Source organism: Perca flavescens, chromosome 5, assembly GCF_004354835.1.
Source record: "Perca flavescens isolate YP-PL-M2 chromosome 5, PFLA_1.0, whole genome shotgun sequence".
In the NCBI taxonomy this organism is placed as follows: Eukaryota; Metazoa; Chordata; class Actinopteri; order Perciformes; family Percidae; genus Perca; species Perca flavescens.
Window position 1 is genome coordinate 16,329,557 of NC_041335.1, and position 16,444 is coordinate 16,346,000.

Below are 16,444 nucleotides of genomic sequence, written 5' to 3' on the forward strand. Positions count from 1 at the left end.
ATCTATTATAATAATCTATCATTTATTTATGCATTTTATTCATATGTTTTGTTGTTATATATTTTTTACAGTTTTTTTTAGTTTGACATGCATATTGTTCTCGTTGCTGCATCTACTCTGCAAAGCATCCCACACTGCTCTATGGACCTAAAACGTCAGCACGTCCCTATACGTGCCCTAAAGTTGAGATACTAATGTTGCCTTTAAATGCTCCTCGGACTCACAGACTCTAGTATGTTCTTAGCAGTATTTCGCAAGACTGCAGCCTAATTGTGACATATATTTACCCAGTATAATACTACAGCTTACTAAACGGATTATAGCAATAGCAACACAATGGTAAAGCTGGTTAAACGTAAAAACAAAAACAAAAAACGGTCACACTAAAACTTTGCTGCCGACCTCCATGGAAATTCCGATATTTCTTCCAGCACTTGGAGCCAACGTTATTATTTTTTTTGAGTATGTGGTGGTCTTGCTGGGCAAACGAAGAAGAAAACATGGTGATGTTATGATTTTGGAGACGATGCTAATCTTTCTGGAGACAGTGCGATTGGACACATCCCCTTGTCACGCGTATTCATGGACTCAGTCTGTTGTATTTGAACGATGTACGCCGCTGTTTTTGGATCCGGATGGTACTTTATGATGAGAAAGGTCTGGAGCCGAGATATCGAGAATAACGGAACGCAGCTGAGAGGCGGATCGACCGCTTGACCTGGTAAACACACGGTCGCATGTTATGTGTCTGAGTCGAGACCTGTATGGTCCCAAAGCTAATGATAACGATTGCAGGAGGTCGGGATAGTCAGCCAGGCATCCGAGTTGAATGCAGGTGGGCCAGAGATGGGAAATGACACCACACTGCTCCAAATGTATCCGCTCAAGCGAAGGAGGATATAGCACTTCAGGCGAAATATCCTCGGAGAGAAAACAATGTTTGTTTAACGCTTTTTTAACTGTAACACTAACACTGTAACACCGTTTGACTATTCTGTATCCGACTCCCAAACAGTGCCAACGCAGGCTCCCTTTATTGGCGCGAGCAGTGTTACTATTTTTGTTCCATCACTTTGCAGACATGTCCTTCACAATGGAGGATAATTTGGAGTCGGGGTGGGTAGCCGTTCGCCCGAATGCGTTTGAAGTGAAGGAAAGGCATAAATTTGTCTTTATCGTTGCCTGGAATGAAGTGGAGGGTAAATTTGCCATTACGTGTCACAACAGGACGGTGCAGAGGAGAAGCTTTGGTAGGGACCCACCGGCGGAGGCGACTGGCAAGGATGGGGACAAAACAAAATGGCCCGAAAGTCCCGTCAGAGTATCAAAGAGCCCTAGCAAAGGAGTCAAGGAGGCTGTGTTTAGAGGCACTAAGACTAAGTCCGTCATGTCAACAAAACCAAGCCCTGTCAAAATTCCAACCGTGATTACATCTGCAGCATCTCCGGTTAGTCCGGATACTGAGGTGTTCAAATCACTAAGAGATGGGCAACCGTCCCTCTCACTGGACAGCTTGGACCTGGAGGAACTGGACAGTCTGGGCATGAAGGACTGCAGCTGGGCCGGACTCTTCTCCTTCCAGGACCTCCGGTCGATCCACCAGCAGCTGTGCTCGGTGAACTCGGACCTGGAGCCCTGCCTCCCGGTGTTTCCGGAGGAACCAGCCGGGATGTGGACAGTGCTGTTCGGCCCGACGGAAGTAACCGGGACCGAAATGGATGAGCTTTGCTACAGTTTACAGATGTACCTAGGCCACGCGCTCGATACGTGTGGATGGAAGATCCTTTCGCAGGTTCTGTTTACGGAAAACGACGACCTAGATGAGTACTATGAGAGCCTGAGCGAGCTGAGGCAGTCCGGGTTAGAGGAGGCGCTCAACCGTGCATCAAAACATCTGCAAGAGGTGAGATCTTTTGTGATCCTCCCACTCTCCATGACTTTTATCAGCTTCGTATTGACATAGTTTGTGCATATTCTTTCTCTGAAACTCACAACAATCACACAGTTGCACATCTGGAGACCACAGTCTTTCTGCTGTGCTGACCAGACCAAAGGGACTGCTCGAGGCTGTGCCATACCACAATGGTAGTGAGGAAGTGTGATGCACTAGCCGTTCATGTGAGGTAGCCAGGTATTTAATAGACATACTTAGTAGTAGATTGCATTCAATTGAGTACACATTCAATGCAGTTTACAGAAAAGGGGTGAACTATGATACTGTGTCGGAGATCTTTGCTTAAAATAAGTATATTTTAAGCATCATTTATATATTTTCTTATATGGGAAATTTTAATTAGAGGACAAATCTTAGACTAAAATAGTAAGTATTTCACACAAAATCTCTGGTAAACTGAGTGTAGATGTGTGGACCATTCAGTAGATGCAGATACTCAACATAATCAATTGTAAAAATGAGTTAACTTTTATGTAGTAAACCAAACAATAAAAGCTAACTTGGTATTGGTATAACTACTGTATTATACATTTATTAGGTATCTAAAATAGGAAAATAGTTCAGGTCTGTAAGAAAAAGAGGTCGCCAGAAGTTACAGAATGTACAAGGCATGCAACAATCTAACCTCCATAAGCAGAGGCATAGGCACACGTCCTTTAACAATTGCACACTGATGAGACGGCTGACAGTGACACTGACAAGACGTCTCCATTATTCTTTTATTCCTATTAAATTATTCTCTTGGAAATACAGTGGAACTGGCCAGCTAGTAATAGAAGTAGGAATTTGTAAAATTAGTTTGTAACTAAAGATGTTCAGATACCGATACCAGTATCAGTATCGGCTCCAATATTGCCTAAAACGCTGGTATTGGGAAGTACAGGAGTTTATGCACTGATCCGATACCACGTAATAAAGTCCTAAAGAAAATCTACGTTAAAGTAGTTTATTTTTGTTCTTTTTCTGTTATAACTGACTATCAAACTGCATAATAAAAGAAATTTCTGTGGCATTCGTTGTTTGTGTTTGTTCATGTTTCACAAAGAGTTTAACCTGAGCCAGACTGACAACAAAGATGAAAATATATCGGCCGATACGCAAGTTCAGGTATCAGAATCAGTATCGGGAAGCACACTTCAATCACTTCTTATCTTTTAGAATGAACACTTCTGATAAAGCATAAATCTCAGCTTTTCTATGGAACCATACTGGACAGCCCCCAAACGAGGCAGGTTGCTATGAAGACTTTACCTACTATCAGTAGGTAGAAGGTTGTCAGTTTAGTTGCAAAATAACACCATTTTTATTGGACCTTTCTTGGTTATTAATATATAAAGACTTGAGTAACACACTATATTTACATTTTTAATGATATCGACTCACTGAAGGATCAGAAACAGTCAATATTCTTTTGACAAATCTATGTATCAGGAAATAATTGTCATACATATTAATATATTTGTTATTACTCTGATATTTGATTAAAAACATATCAGCTCAGCATTTAAAAAAAACAAGAATACACATCCTATAGTTTCAGTGCGCACCAGAAGGGAATTAAAAAGCATTATTCTTGATATCCAAAAACAAGAAACTTGAGAATGCCACATGTGGTGAAAACAATTTAAACAAATAAAACTGATATTTTAGTAAATGTTTGATTATAACTTGTTACTCTGGCATATAGGATAGGCTACAGTGCGTCTGTGTGGTCCTGTGTTCAAAAGTGTGTATGGATGAAAAAAAGTAGATGTTTGACGATGTGCCGTAGTGAATATGAGTTTTATAATTGTTTTTATAAATAGTTATAAAAGATGTCTTAAAGTTATATTAATAAAGATTTTTGTGTAACACCTCTGTATGTATATAATATAATCAAACACTAGCACCAATATTTTAGTGACCAACTTAGTTCTACTTTGAGATCTTGATACAGTGGAGACATAATCCAGACACCATACACACTCCAGGTTCCTCTTACACACACAGCAGCAGCAAGTGATTGATTACAGTAACTGTGCTTACTATAAACAGGCAATATATTGATACTCACTGGCTCTCACATTGTACTACTAATCAATGGGGTTAGATTAATGCAGCCTTGACTTATTGAGCCAGATAATGCAAGAAGAGAAGAAGAGAAGAGAACAGGTTAGAAAGAGCATTAATGGCAGTTTGCCATTATTAGCATCACAGCCTTACTCCTAACCATTATAGTGGAGGGTACATCAACTTTGACTGTTACCTGTATTTATGTAATTAATATCTTTCCATTACACATAGTATTGACCAAGATAATAGCCAATTCCCAGGTAAAACACACCTATTCATTGCCAATGCAGCAAAACTAGGAACTTACAAATAATCAAATTAAAGAATATTTGCAGTGTGAATGGTAGGATTTTATCTATTCAGTGTATATTTTTATTTATCACAACAAATGGAAGTAAAGAAAAAAGAATTACTTATTATTTTAAGCTTCCAATGTTCATGACTCTAGCAGTACAGTAAGTTCACAGTATAATACATTTTATATCCGCTTGAATGTTTACTGTCATTGCAAAAGTAAGAAAGAGTCAAGAGACTACATCCATGTACTGTATACAGATGTGTTTATATGACTTCCTGGCCTTTCCTTTCTGCTCTGCTTTTGAAAAGATGCTGTGGGTAGCACAGACCAACCACCCACATGTCATTCCACCCAGTCAGTCCCACACCCACTCCCTTTCAGTTGAGACTGAGACTGTTCTAAAGTTTATGTAACAAGAATTAATCTGAAATTTGCTTTAATATCCTTTATGTTTTCTATATCTGTGCATATAGTAATTAAAACACATAGAAAAATAAAAAGTTGAAACAAAAAGCAAATTCAAAGCTGTAATAATACTGTAATAACAAAAAACCTCAACAAGTATAGTATAACTCATACTGTACAGCACTGTGAGGGTTCTAGTCATCCCTCTCTCCTGCACTTGGTTCTCATCACCATCACATCTAATGTCTTTTAGCTGAAATCAGCAGTGTGGAATGATTAATATTTCATTTTATTGTAAATATTCTCATTACTGTAATTCTGAATTGAATGTGTTTTTAACAGTTTTGAAAACAGTGTGTAAGCATTTAAAAAAGGTGCTGCATATATATATATATATATATATATATATATATATATATATATATATATATATATATACATACAGTTTTGACCATGTTAGCAATCGGGAAAAATAAGGACATTCAGCTCTTTATCATGGCAAATGCTCTGTACAGAAGTTCACACACACACACACACACACACACACACACACACACACACACACACACACACACACACACACACACACACACACACACACACTGGCATATTGGTCCTTCCACTCCATTTGAGGGCTGAGTTAATGGCTATTTCAGTGATTGCTGCAGGATTGTTCAGTCTGGCAAAAATGTGTGTGTGTGTATTGATTTTATTCCCAGCAGCAGAAAGGACTCTGCTCTGTCAGCCAATGTCTGTGCACTAAGACTGCCCTCAGATATATTCCTATTATTTACAGTTACACAGTAGTCTCACAGTGAGGTGCAAGTTTCTATTCACTGCTGAGTGACACTAAAAGATGTATTTAAGCATGTTCTTATGGCTTGTGTATTCATGGATGGGTTAACTGATTTGACACAGTTAACACACTGTTCTACAGATAACAGTCTAATGGAAACACATGTTACATCTACATTACAGCCACTTAGTATGTTTGGCTTCTGCTCACTGCACCTTTTTTGATTTGTGCGTAACAGACACTTGAATAAATATATAATTTTTTTTCAATCAAGGTGCCAACAACTGTCTTAGTGTTTGTTTGGACCTCTTTGGAAGCCCATTGTTCCACTTCATCCAATATGGATAACTGAATATGCCTTATTATGTAACAAGGCCGTACAGATATTTTAAAAGAAGCTATGGATATTTATCTGTTCTGATGTTCTGAAGGTTGGTTGTATGTTTACAATGACAAAAATTAACTTTCCATGTGTGCATGTGATGCAGCTGCTGGAGAAGCACCAGACCGTGGACAGTATGGTGAAGCTGTTGGAGCTATATGAGGAGGAAGATGAGGCCTATGGAGTCCTGCTGGAGGCCTCTACACGGCTATACCAGTACCTGCTGCAGCCCTTCAGAGACATGAGGGAACTAGCAATGCTACGCAGACAGCAGATCAAGGTAACAATTTGCGTTACTGTAAAGTTTGCTGTTTAAGCGTATAAACGTGTGCACACTAAGAAGCAGCCAAGCCTCTTCAACTTTTACACACACACACACACACACACACACACACACACACACACACACACACACACACACACACACACACACCGTAGATGGCCAGCTGATTTCTGTAGTAAAAAAATGGTGTGTACTGTTGGTGGCATCCAACCAGGAGAAACTAAAAAGTTTGTGTTTTTTGTGTTGTTTCTGTTTTTCAGTTTATAATTTGAATATATATTTTCTGACTCCAGGAGTTACTCAGATGTATGCTTGCTGTAACTAACATATGTGGGAAGCAGCTACAATGCAGATAGTCCTAGATTCAGTGATTTACGTATTTCTGTATTTCTCTATAGACACCAACATAGAACAGTCATAAAACAGGAAATTCTCATGATCTCTCAAAATAGAGTCTGCTCTTTGTGTGCGCATCACTGTGTATGTGCATAATTGACTGTGGTGTTTAATGCAAAATGGATTATTTTGTATATTTTGATAAATGCCTTGTGTTTAGTGAAGCAGTGGGACGGTGGTTAGATGCATCTTATTGCGAAGAAAAGATGAAGGCTGGTGAATGGATAAATGGTGGAAATAATTATTGCAGTGCTGATAGCTGATTTATATTTAGCTCAATGACTCACATCAGTAATAAAAAGACTTCAGTATCACATTACTGCATAACATCCATCAGAAAAAAAGAAAACATATATTTATATATATATATATATATAAATATATATATATATATATATATATATATATATATATATATATATATATATATATATATATATATATATATATATGTGTGTTTTCTTTATATACATTCATACACACACACACACACAAACACACAGCTTTTCCCAACCTTGGGTGGAAACTTCTTCCTGTCATGTTTATCCATTTCTACAGTATCTAAAACACTTGGGATGTGGCAGTTGGGGGTTACTGACATACTGTGAGATGGAATGGAGCCCCATGGATCTCCTATTTCCTGCCATCTCACAGAGACATGAATAAGTCATGTTGTGTGTGTGGTCCTATAGGTTTACTGCAGGTGCAGGATGATGCTGATACACTGGGATCAGCAAGCATGCAGCAGAAATGGGAAGATTTAGGACTAACTTAGAGAGATTTTCAGTTTAGTTGTGGCTGAATAGACCTTCAGTGTCAGCAAAAGACAGGAATGTAAGCAGAGTGTTTAATCCTTTATTAAAGCTGTGGTAGGTGTTAATTTTTTGCGGCGCAGGGCAAAGATTCCACACCAATCTTTCAGTATATTGTAAGTAAGTAAGTAATATGAGGCCTGTACTATATTGTAACATTGTATATTGTATTCTGCAACTCCTCTTAGCTCGGTTTTCTGACATTAGAAAATCTAGCTCGCGACGGGAGGCTTTGGCCACTTACATGTCATTTCAGAAAGAGAGAGTGTTCCTATTGGTTGTTCTGCTCATGAAAATGCCCTTGTGACAGAGAGGGGAGAGCTGCAGGAAGAGGTGTCACTCTAGTTCAAATTCTGGCATTTTTGCTTTCTACCCATTCAAGCTTTAAGATGAGTAAAATCTTGTAACAATGTTTCCATACATTTCCAAAAATAAAGGCCATTATTAGGATAATTTGTGGCAAATGTTTATTTCCATCCCTTCTTTTTTAATGAAAACAATTTTAAGACCATCCTAGATTAAATTTCTTATGAAAGGGGATTCTTTAAAAAAAAAGTAATACATTAAAATCTGAACTGCAGGACCACATGATGTGTGTGAAATGTGTGTTGTCAATCAAATGACACTGAGAAGTATAATGAAATTGATAAAAAACAGTTTGATTTGGAGAAATCGAATACCTAATAGATGATAAAATTCCTTTGAAGTTGGCTTGCGTAATTGAACAAAATCAATTTGGTATGCTGAGTTAACTATAAGATATGGTGGTGATGGTGATAAAATATAGCTACTGATTGTTACTGCCTGTTTCTTAGCTCATTTACTGAAAGTATGTCCTTTATTTCCCACCTTGCAGTACTTCAGACATCCTTTCTGTCCTGCGTAGTTAGTAGTATTTCTTTTCTTAAGTCACTTTACTGTTCAGAATGCTGCAGCGGGAAAACCTACTGTACTTTCACTTTCTCATATAAACCAGCAAACTGACTTACATTGACCCACTAAACTAGTAATAGGCTGAAATTAACAGTCAACACAAATCACTTCTTCACTGCATATTTTCTTTTGCCAGAGCAAACTCTTCCTTTCTGTCTCTCTGCTGTTGCACAGATTCTTTTACTGCAGTAAACACGCCAGCACATGAGGTCCCTGAGAAACTTTGCCAGAAAGGACCACTAAGTAGTTGCAAAACTCACAGGTCCCACCGAGATTTGAACTCGGATCGCTGGATTCAGAGTCCAGAGTGCTAACCATTACACCATGGAACCCCCTGGCTGAATAGTTAGCGTGGGAGGGGATCATGAACTTGTACCTCCGGGTCTATTTATAGCCTGCAGTGTTTGTAGCTTAGACACAGCATGGCTTTATGTAGCTCTTCTTCATCTAAATTCCCTTAGTTTTGGGTTTATATGTCTTTTTTCTATTACCTTTTCTGGTCACGTTTTAATTTTTGTCTTTCAAATTCTGCATTATTTGTCACTACAAAATATTCATCCCATTGTGTGTTTATGCTTCTTCTTTTTTCTCGCTGTACAAAGGTGTGAAAATGCCTTTTTTTAAAGAAATCTCCAAATCTAATGAGTAGTTTAAGTGAAAAAGTATGATGTGATAAGGGGAGAGAGAAAATACTACAGGAAAAAGATGACTGCATTGTGTGAGCTGGAACAGTCAGTATCAATGTTTTTAAATGAATTTCAATTTGACAAATTAAGATCAGGTCATTGAATATAAGAAAAAAAGAAAGAGGATTCTGCTGCGTCAGACAGTACGATGAAATGTTGTTCACAAACTATAAGATTACCAAAGAAAATATAAATGTCAAACATGTTCATTCATTAATCCCTCAACTGAAAAACTACGTAGCATGTTGATATAGAGTAGCGTAGCCAGTGTTTGAGTTGTTCAAGTCTCAATGTAACCTCTAATCTTGTGCCTTCACAAGGGCAAAACAAGGCCACACAGTATATCTAAATAGTGTTTTATGGTAGGTTTTTGTGTAAAAGGTTGCTCATTTAGATTTACAATAACACAAATCATCAGATGTAAAGCCAACATGTCTAAAATGACACTATGTATTAGCAATGCTGAACAAAATTAAAGCAAAGGACTGGCAATCAGACAGCAGGAAGTTGCAGTGGTAAATGATACTGGTGCACTGCTGAGTAGTGCAGTGTGAGCAGAGGTGCAGCGAGGTTACTTAGGGTCAGACAGGGATGCAGCTCTGTAACCATTGCTGATTTCTTTCTTTCTTTATCCTGTACAGGCACTTTTTGTTTTCCTCTGGTAATTCAGTTTTGCTCCGTATTGATCAGTGAGCATTTTGTCTGCGTATGGTTAACAGAGACACAGCAACGTCATATTCCCATTATGGTCTTTAATTTTCTTCAAATGGTCCTAGAATCCACTAATTAAAAGATAGAAAAAAAATTGGTTGTTTAACGTGCTAATAAATGGTGAATTTATTATTGTTACATCATTCTTCCTTTTATCCTCAGGAAAAATGTCAAAAGGCATTTAATAGTTTTCAATTGTTCGCAATATCAGTTTCCTATGTCCCATCTAAATGGCGTTTATGCTTTTATTAGATGGTTAAAATGGGTTTGTATAAAAAAATGGTGTATGCATGTTTGTTTGAATAGGCACCCGGTAGAACATACTGTATAATGCCAGGGCTTCCATGTCTGGGAGTGTGGCTCCCTCTCCAGGCCTGCTTTTTCCAGTGAAACCATTTCTAATTTATCCTGTTCCTCATGGCATGCATCAAGTCTTTCTCTACAACATTTTTATGTGAGATTAACTGTCCTGTCATGTAAACTAACACCTAATAACTCCTAAGTATTATTAGGGAAAACAATTCTATCACTATTTTCTTTTCTTTTTTTGTGAAGCCCATTTATTCTTGCCACGTTGTGGCAGTAAAGAGCCATTTTGGGGTTCCACATCTGAATCTCAAATGAAGCAGTATATCTTCTGGGTATGGATTTTTATGAATGTGCCTCTAACTGCATTGGCTGTACTGTGTCACCTCCGATGAAACTATTCGTATACTATATATCTTCAGATCCAAATTTTAATATCAGCATAACATATTGTGTATCACAGAGTGTACATACTTTTAGTTTGTATAATTTTTTTTTCTTTGGACTTTTCACAGGATAAATCTTTGTCTTACTGCCTCACTGAGGCCTGTCGTTGTTCTTAGCCTTGCTGACAAAAATATGTTCGACCTCTCTCAACAGATTTCTATGGAGAATGACTATTTGGGCCCAAGGCGGATCGAGACTCTAAAAAAGGAGGACTCTGACTGGCAGAAGAAAGCTCAGGAGGCAGTACTCAACATCCAGGAGTTTACTGTAAAATACTTTGAGATCACTGCTAGAGCCCAGAAAGGTAAAGTATGCCATCACGGTCACTGCCAATGTCAAGTCAATAAAGCAGCAGAGGAATGACTTTGAATAATTACACACACACACAGTGGTAGTATTGGCCTGCTATTGACCTGTGTGTGGTTTTGAACAACAAGGCTAATGTGATTTGCTTTTAATGAGGCAGTGCAGACAGCCACGGTTTGACAGGGCCAGGAGGAAACAAGGACAACCTATCGATCTTGTCTTTGTGAAGGGTTAATCCAAAATGTGCCCGTGCTTATCCCAGTCTTTTCTCCACTACTGATTAGTCCATTTATTATCTGACACTTATCAGATCAAAAATCAGATGAGTGGCTTCAAGTGCAAACTGGAATGAAAGAAGTTGTAATGTCCAAATGTGGCCAATAGATGTCTCCCTCTACATTATTGTAATACATAGTTCCTACCTTTGACTTTAGGCATCACATTAAAAGAAAAGAAAGTGAGTGAAATGCCCACTCATGTTATCAGTGTGTGTGTGTGTGTGTGTGTGTGTGTGTGTGTGTGTGTGTGTGTGTGTGTGTGTGTGTGTGTGTGTGTGTGCGTGCGTGCTTGCGTGCATGCATGCGTGTATGTGTAGGGCTCTATGAGCGTATGAAGGTGGACCGGCGTAAGTTTGGTAAATCTTCATGGACAGCAGCGGTAGAGCGCATGGAGAGACTCTGCTATTCTGTCGCCAAGGAAACTCTACAGCTCCAGAGAGCCAGGGAGCTCTGTCTGGAGCAGAGGAAACACACACTTCGAGAGGAGGTGTGGTAGTAACACTCAACACCATTCAAAACACATATGAACAGACATAAACACTCACACACAAACATAAGATAAGATAAGATAAGTCTTTTGATGTGAGTTTTTTTGTCCTGCCCCTCAGATGCAGAGTCTGTGTAGCAGTGACGATGCCATGGCCCTCTTAGACCACATGGAGACACGTTACTATGAGCGCCAGCTCCAACTGTATGATATCCAGGTTGAGATACTACAGTGTGAAGAGCTGCTCCTCACTGCTCAATTAGACAGCATTCACAGACAGATGTCAGGTATTTTGGCTGAATTTACAAGCTACTTTTGGACACATTTTGCTTTACAGGATAAGCCCTTTATCCTAAGCCCCTTTTTTAAAAAAGTCCTGACAAGACACTACATTTCACAAACTATTCTGTACTGTTGCGCATGAACATGCTACAAGACAAGTCTGAATTATTACTCTGTACATTAATGGTGTGTAGTGTCTGTCAAACACACGAAAGACCTGTAGCTGTGTCTCCAAACAAGTCTATATATTTATGTATGTGTGTTTGCAGAGCGTCAGGATGAGGTGGTGTACTATGACACCTTTGAAAGTGCAGATGATATAAAAGGGGACGATACTGCAGAGAGGGAAGAGCTGCGCAGACTTCAGGTCAGCGCTCGACAGCTGGAGGCAAGAAGGGGCCGCATCACTGCCAAGCGTTCCTATCTGAGGAACAAAAGGGTGCGTACACCCTACTCACAATTACACTTATTTTCATTCCTGAAGTGTATCCTGGATTCTACATACTATCAGTGCATACTATTCAATATGCAGAAGTGTGCGTTTTGCCGTTTGTTTGATTGGACTTCATATCCGAGCAGAAGTGACTTTTGAAACTGTGTCCTGCTATGCCAGAAACACATTTCATCAAGAAATGAACTAATATGCATTGGAATTGGAATTGGCATTATTCATGATGCTGTGTGGGTCAGTGTGTTGATTTATTTTTTTTCCTCCCGTCTTTCTGCAGGAGATCTGTGTATCCAACCACACTCAGAAACAGCAGGAACGTCAAGCCATTCACAAGGACTCTGTATCCCACCAGGTCTTACAGGTACGTGCTTTTTTATAATGATGTGACTGTATACCTGTAGCGATGTCAGTAACTCTCTCCTCCTCTAAACCTCAACAATTTTCAGCTGAATGATGAAGAAGAGGAAGACGAAGAGAGGAAGAACAGCCGAGTTAGTCAGGAGAGGCAGAGGACTCTGGAGAGACTACGCACTTTCAAGCAGGTATGTGCCCTCCTATTAATTAAATGTAAATATCAAAAATGTTCTTTTTTTACTAATCGACGACTTCTGTCTTTCGCTGTGTCTTTCTCCAGCGGTACCCAGGTCAGGTGATTCTCAAGTCCACTCGACTACGCGTGACCCACACCAGAAGAAGAGAGCGTGGAAGGAGCATGGAAATGAGTAGCGCGAGTGTGGGCCACCCGCTGTGTCTCAGTACCAGTGTGCAGACGGACCCCAGCGCCACACTCACCACTCAGCCCGTCACAGTCCTCACAGCATCTCTTCCTCCTCTGCCTGTGCCCAGTACTGCAGACTCCACCTGCTCTCCCTGCTCCCTGTCCTCACTACTGGCATCCCCCATGTCCCCTCCTCCTCCACCTCCCCCTCCCCCTCCCCTGCCAATAAAGGAGGAGTTGTCGCCTTCTGAGAGCCCAGGTCGGCATGGGCAGAAGGTTGAAGGGAAGAATGCAGCAGAAGAGCTCTCCCTCTCCCCACTCGGTCCATTTATCCCTCGCTTCTTTGATAGCAGCCAACTGTTGAGCGCCCGGCAAAAACTGAGGAAGACTCCCCAGGTTGACTCCCACAGCAGAAGAGGTACTGGAACCATTTACCATAGTAGGCTCAATGAGATTAGCAAGTTCCAGTAGCCAATCACCATTTGTCTTCCTACTTCTCTTCCTATATGCAGTGAGCTCGCCCATGGACGAGGTGCTAGCCTCCCTGAAGAGAGGCAGCTTCCACCTGAGGAAGGTCGACCAGCGTTCTCTGCCTCCTTCGACAGGTGACGATGACCCCAACAGCATCCTGGCTCAGATTCGCAAGGGGGTCAAACTGAGGCGCGTCCCCAGGAAAGAGAGAAGGGATCAGGGAGAGCTCCCGGCCTCCACCGATCCCCTGACCAGGAGCATCCACGAGGCGCTGCGCCGCATAAAGGATGCCTCACCAGACTCTGACTCAGATGACGACGGGCTGGCCGGCCACGACTGGGAAAGCTAGGGTTCACCGAAATAATACACACACAGATGCCTGCACCCTCTTGGTAGTCTTTCACTCACAATCAAGCACACACAGCCCAGTCACACATGTACCTAGTGACTACGCCAGGGCCTGAGTCATACCGAATATCACCAACTCACCAAATGCTCCAAAGGTCTATGGTTAACCTGTTCATTTGTTTTTCACACTACATGCATCATGGTGAAAGGACATTATTTGTAGGTTTTATTCATGTATCAGATTGTGAGGATGCTTTGTTTATTTATTGTTTTGCAGTCGTACTGTTGAAAAGCTCTGCGCTGGCCTTTTGTGGCTACAACATCCAGGAGCGCACATAACACATTTTACACCAAAACACTGCACTGACAGTTATTTGTGAAACAGAAACCACTCGCCCCAAAGCATTAGAACGGAGAAACTTTATCTGCAACACAAATTAAGTAATGGGTATGGTTGATCATTTGGTGGCATGTGGGAGACAGAAAAAAAAAATAGAAGATCACACTGAGATTTGAACTTGGACTTACTCTCCAGATTGGAAACCATAACACCATCACCTCTGCTGACCTATTTTTACTCAACCAGTGTACTATGACTGAACAACACTACTGTATGCTGCACACCTGGTTTTGTCCTGTCACACGTGGGTGTGTTATTGTCCTACAGTATAAGGATGACTGCTTGTCTAGTCTGACACTGCACAAAGACTGTAAATCCTTTTAGTCCGTCGCACCAGATTCCTGCCCCTCCCCTCCCGCTCTTGTCCTCTTCCGACCTTCACTACCCCCAACTCTCACCCCCCTATCTGGGTGAGGGAATATGTATCGACCCATCTGTTCGACCGCAGCATATGGCCAGGCTGGTGGGAGATATGGAGAGTCACAGTAGGTTTATCATTTGGTGCAGAAACTAACAATATCTCTGAGCAGAAGCTGGTCACCTAGAGTGGGAAAAGGATTAGATGAAGGGTCACCACCAGAGCTGTAGTTTCTTTAGTGGGGAGGAGTTAATATAGTTAGTGTGGTAAAGTGTGGGTAGACTTGGTTGGTGATTCCCAAACTTCGTATGTGGGATAGTCAAGGCAGAGCTGTGAAACCGGTCACGCTTATTTGAATGATGGATGGTTTGTGGGAGGCTAGATTCTCTCAGCGCTGTAGGGAGTCACTGTGGGCTGTGGATTAGGCGGTCGTGATGCATGCAGTTTCTCTCCGCTATTGCATCTCATTTCTTTCACCGCACTCAGTGGGCAGAAGCACACAGTAGGAGGCCTGTTACTCACTGTGCTGGAAGTGAAATCCCGCTCATGCACACATGGACTCTCACGCTCGCACTAAACTCACAGACAACATGTGCAGAAACATTTTAGTGGCAAAGTGAGTCCACAGGCTCAACTGATAAGTCTTTTTTTTTTTTTAAATGGTTTCAGCACTTTCATAATGCATAGTACAAATTATGAATCACTTTGCACTGTAACAACTTTTTTTTCATCACTGGTGAAACATATCTGTAGCAGATGAGTAAAAATGTGGAATTGGACCTACAGAGGTGTGATGGAAGGACAGTATGTCAGGACCAGTGGGATGCTTAGCCGCAGAGGAATTCATGCTAGCACACATGTTAACATGAAGCAAAAGTATGTGAATTCATAAACTAAGCTCTGATTCTGAAACAGCCTCAGCATGCACAAACAGCTTTGATGCAAAGATTTTTGCTTTTCTCTTGTTCTTGTGTTGAGAGCCATTTGTGGACTAATCATAAAGCATGCACTAATGTAGAAAGAACAGGCATGGAAGTATGTGTCAGCTTGAAAATAGCTCAATGCTGGCAGAGCAAACCTGAGGCACTTTTACATGTTTTCTGTCACTGTCAGCACAATGTTCGTCCATGGTACCCTCATCATGTAGCACGAGGAAGAGATCTAACCCTAACTCTTAACTTAAAAACCTATCCCAGACCTTACCCGACTCTATGTCACTATAACTGACCAGGGCAGAGTTTCCCAAAATATGTTAGCCTACTGCTAAGGTTTACTTTGCTCCACTAAACAATGACTAACAATGTGGTCAAAATGTTTGGGAAACTGGGCTCAGACTGACCTTAGAAACACACTGTCATGTGCTTTACACTGTTCTTTATCTATAAATAACCTTTTGGAGCTAACTGTAATTTTACATCGCATTCCATTGCTTTGTTTGTATCCTGTTTTTTCCAAAGCATTTCCAGCCAAATCGTTTTGTGATGTGTTTGCTTCTGAATATTTCCTATGTAGACCTGTTATCCACGCAGGCTGACTATATGATCCGCTGTCTGAATAAGCCAGTCAGACACTTGAGAAGTGCAATATCAATATAGAGAAATACAAGAAAAGGGATGAAGCAAGTTAAATGAGTAATGATGAGTTCAGATTGATTGCCTAAAACAATGGACTTATTAAATGTTACAGTTGTTTTTACACTTTAGTAGTGTATAAACATACTGTTCCAAGAATACCTTTTTGCCTTTTTGTTCTACCATTTTCATTTATTCAAACCTTTTTTTTTACAACTTCTCCCCCTGCATTTGAATAAAACCTTGTGAAGCAAATTCTGAGATTGTCTGTTTCACTGTTGAATAATTTGAATAATGTGTTTCTTAAAAAACA

The 16,444-nt window shown here is 40.4% G+C and overlaps 1 protein-coding gene and 1 non-coding gene across 2 annotated transcripts; one reads left to right on the forward strand and one right to left on the reverse strand.

Annotated features, from left to right (window-relative positions):
- The first annotated feature begins 472 nt into the window (after nucleotides 1–472).
- Nucleotides 473–16,378, forward strand: LOC114555254 (junction-mediating and -regulatory protein). The gene is made up of 10 exons (XM_028577510.1): nucleotides 473–1,903; nucleotides 5,994–6,167; nucleotides 10,615–10,765; nucleotides 11,363–11,532; nucleotides 11,654–11,819; nucleotides 12,084–12,253; nucleotides 12,543–12,626; nucleotides 12,712–12,807; nucleotides 12,900–13,401; nucleotides 13,496–16,378. The coding sequence occupies exons 1-10, from the start codon at nucleotides 1,082–1,084 to the stop codon at nucleotides 13,801–13,803; spliced, it is 2,643 nt and encodes an 880-aa protein (XP_028433311.1). The 5' UTR covers nucleotides 473–1,081; the 3' UTR covers nucleotides 13,804–16,378.
- On the reverse strand, nucleotides 8,572–8,643 carry trnaq-cug (transfer RNA glutamine (anticodon CUG)). Its single transcript has one exon. It is a non-coding gene; the product is annotated as a tRNA-Gln (tRNA).
- Nucleotides 16,379–16,444: the final 66 nt, after the last annotated feature.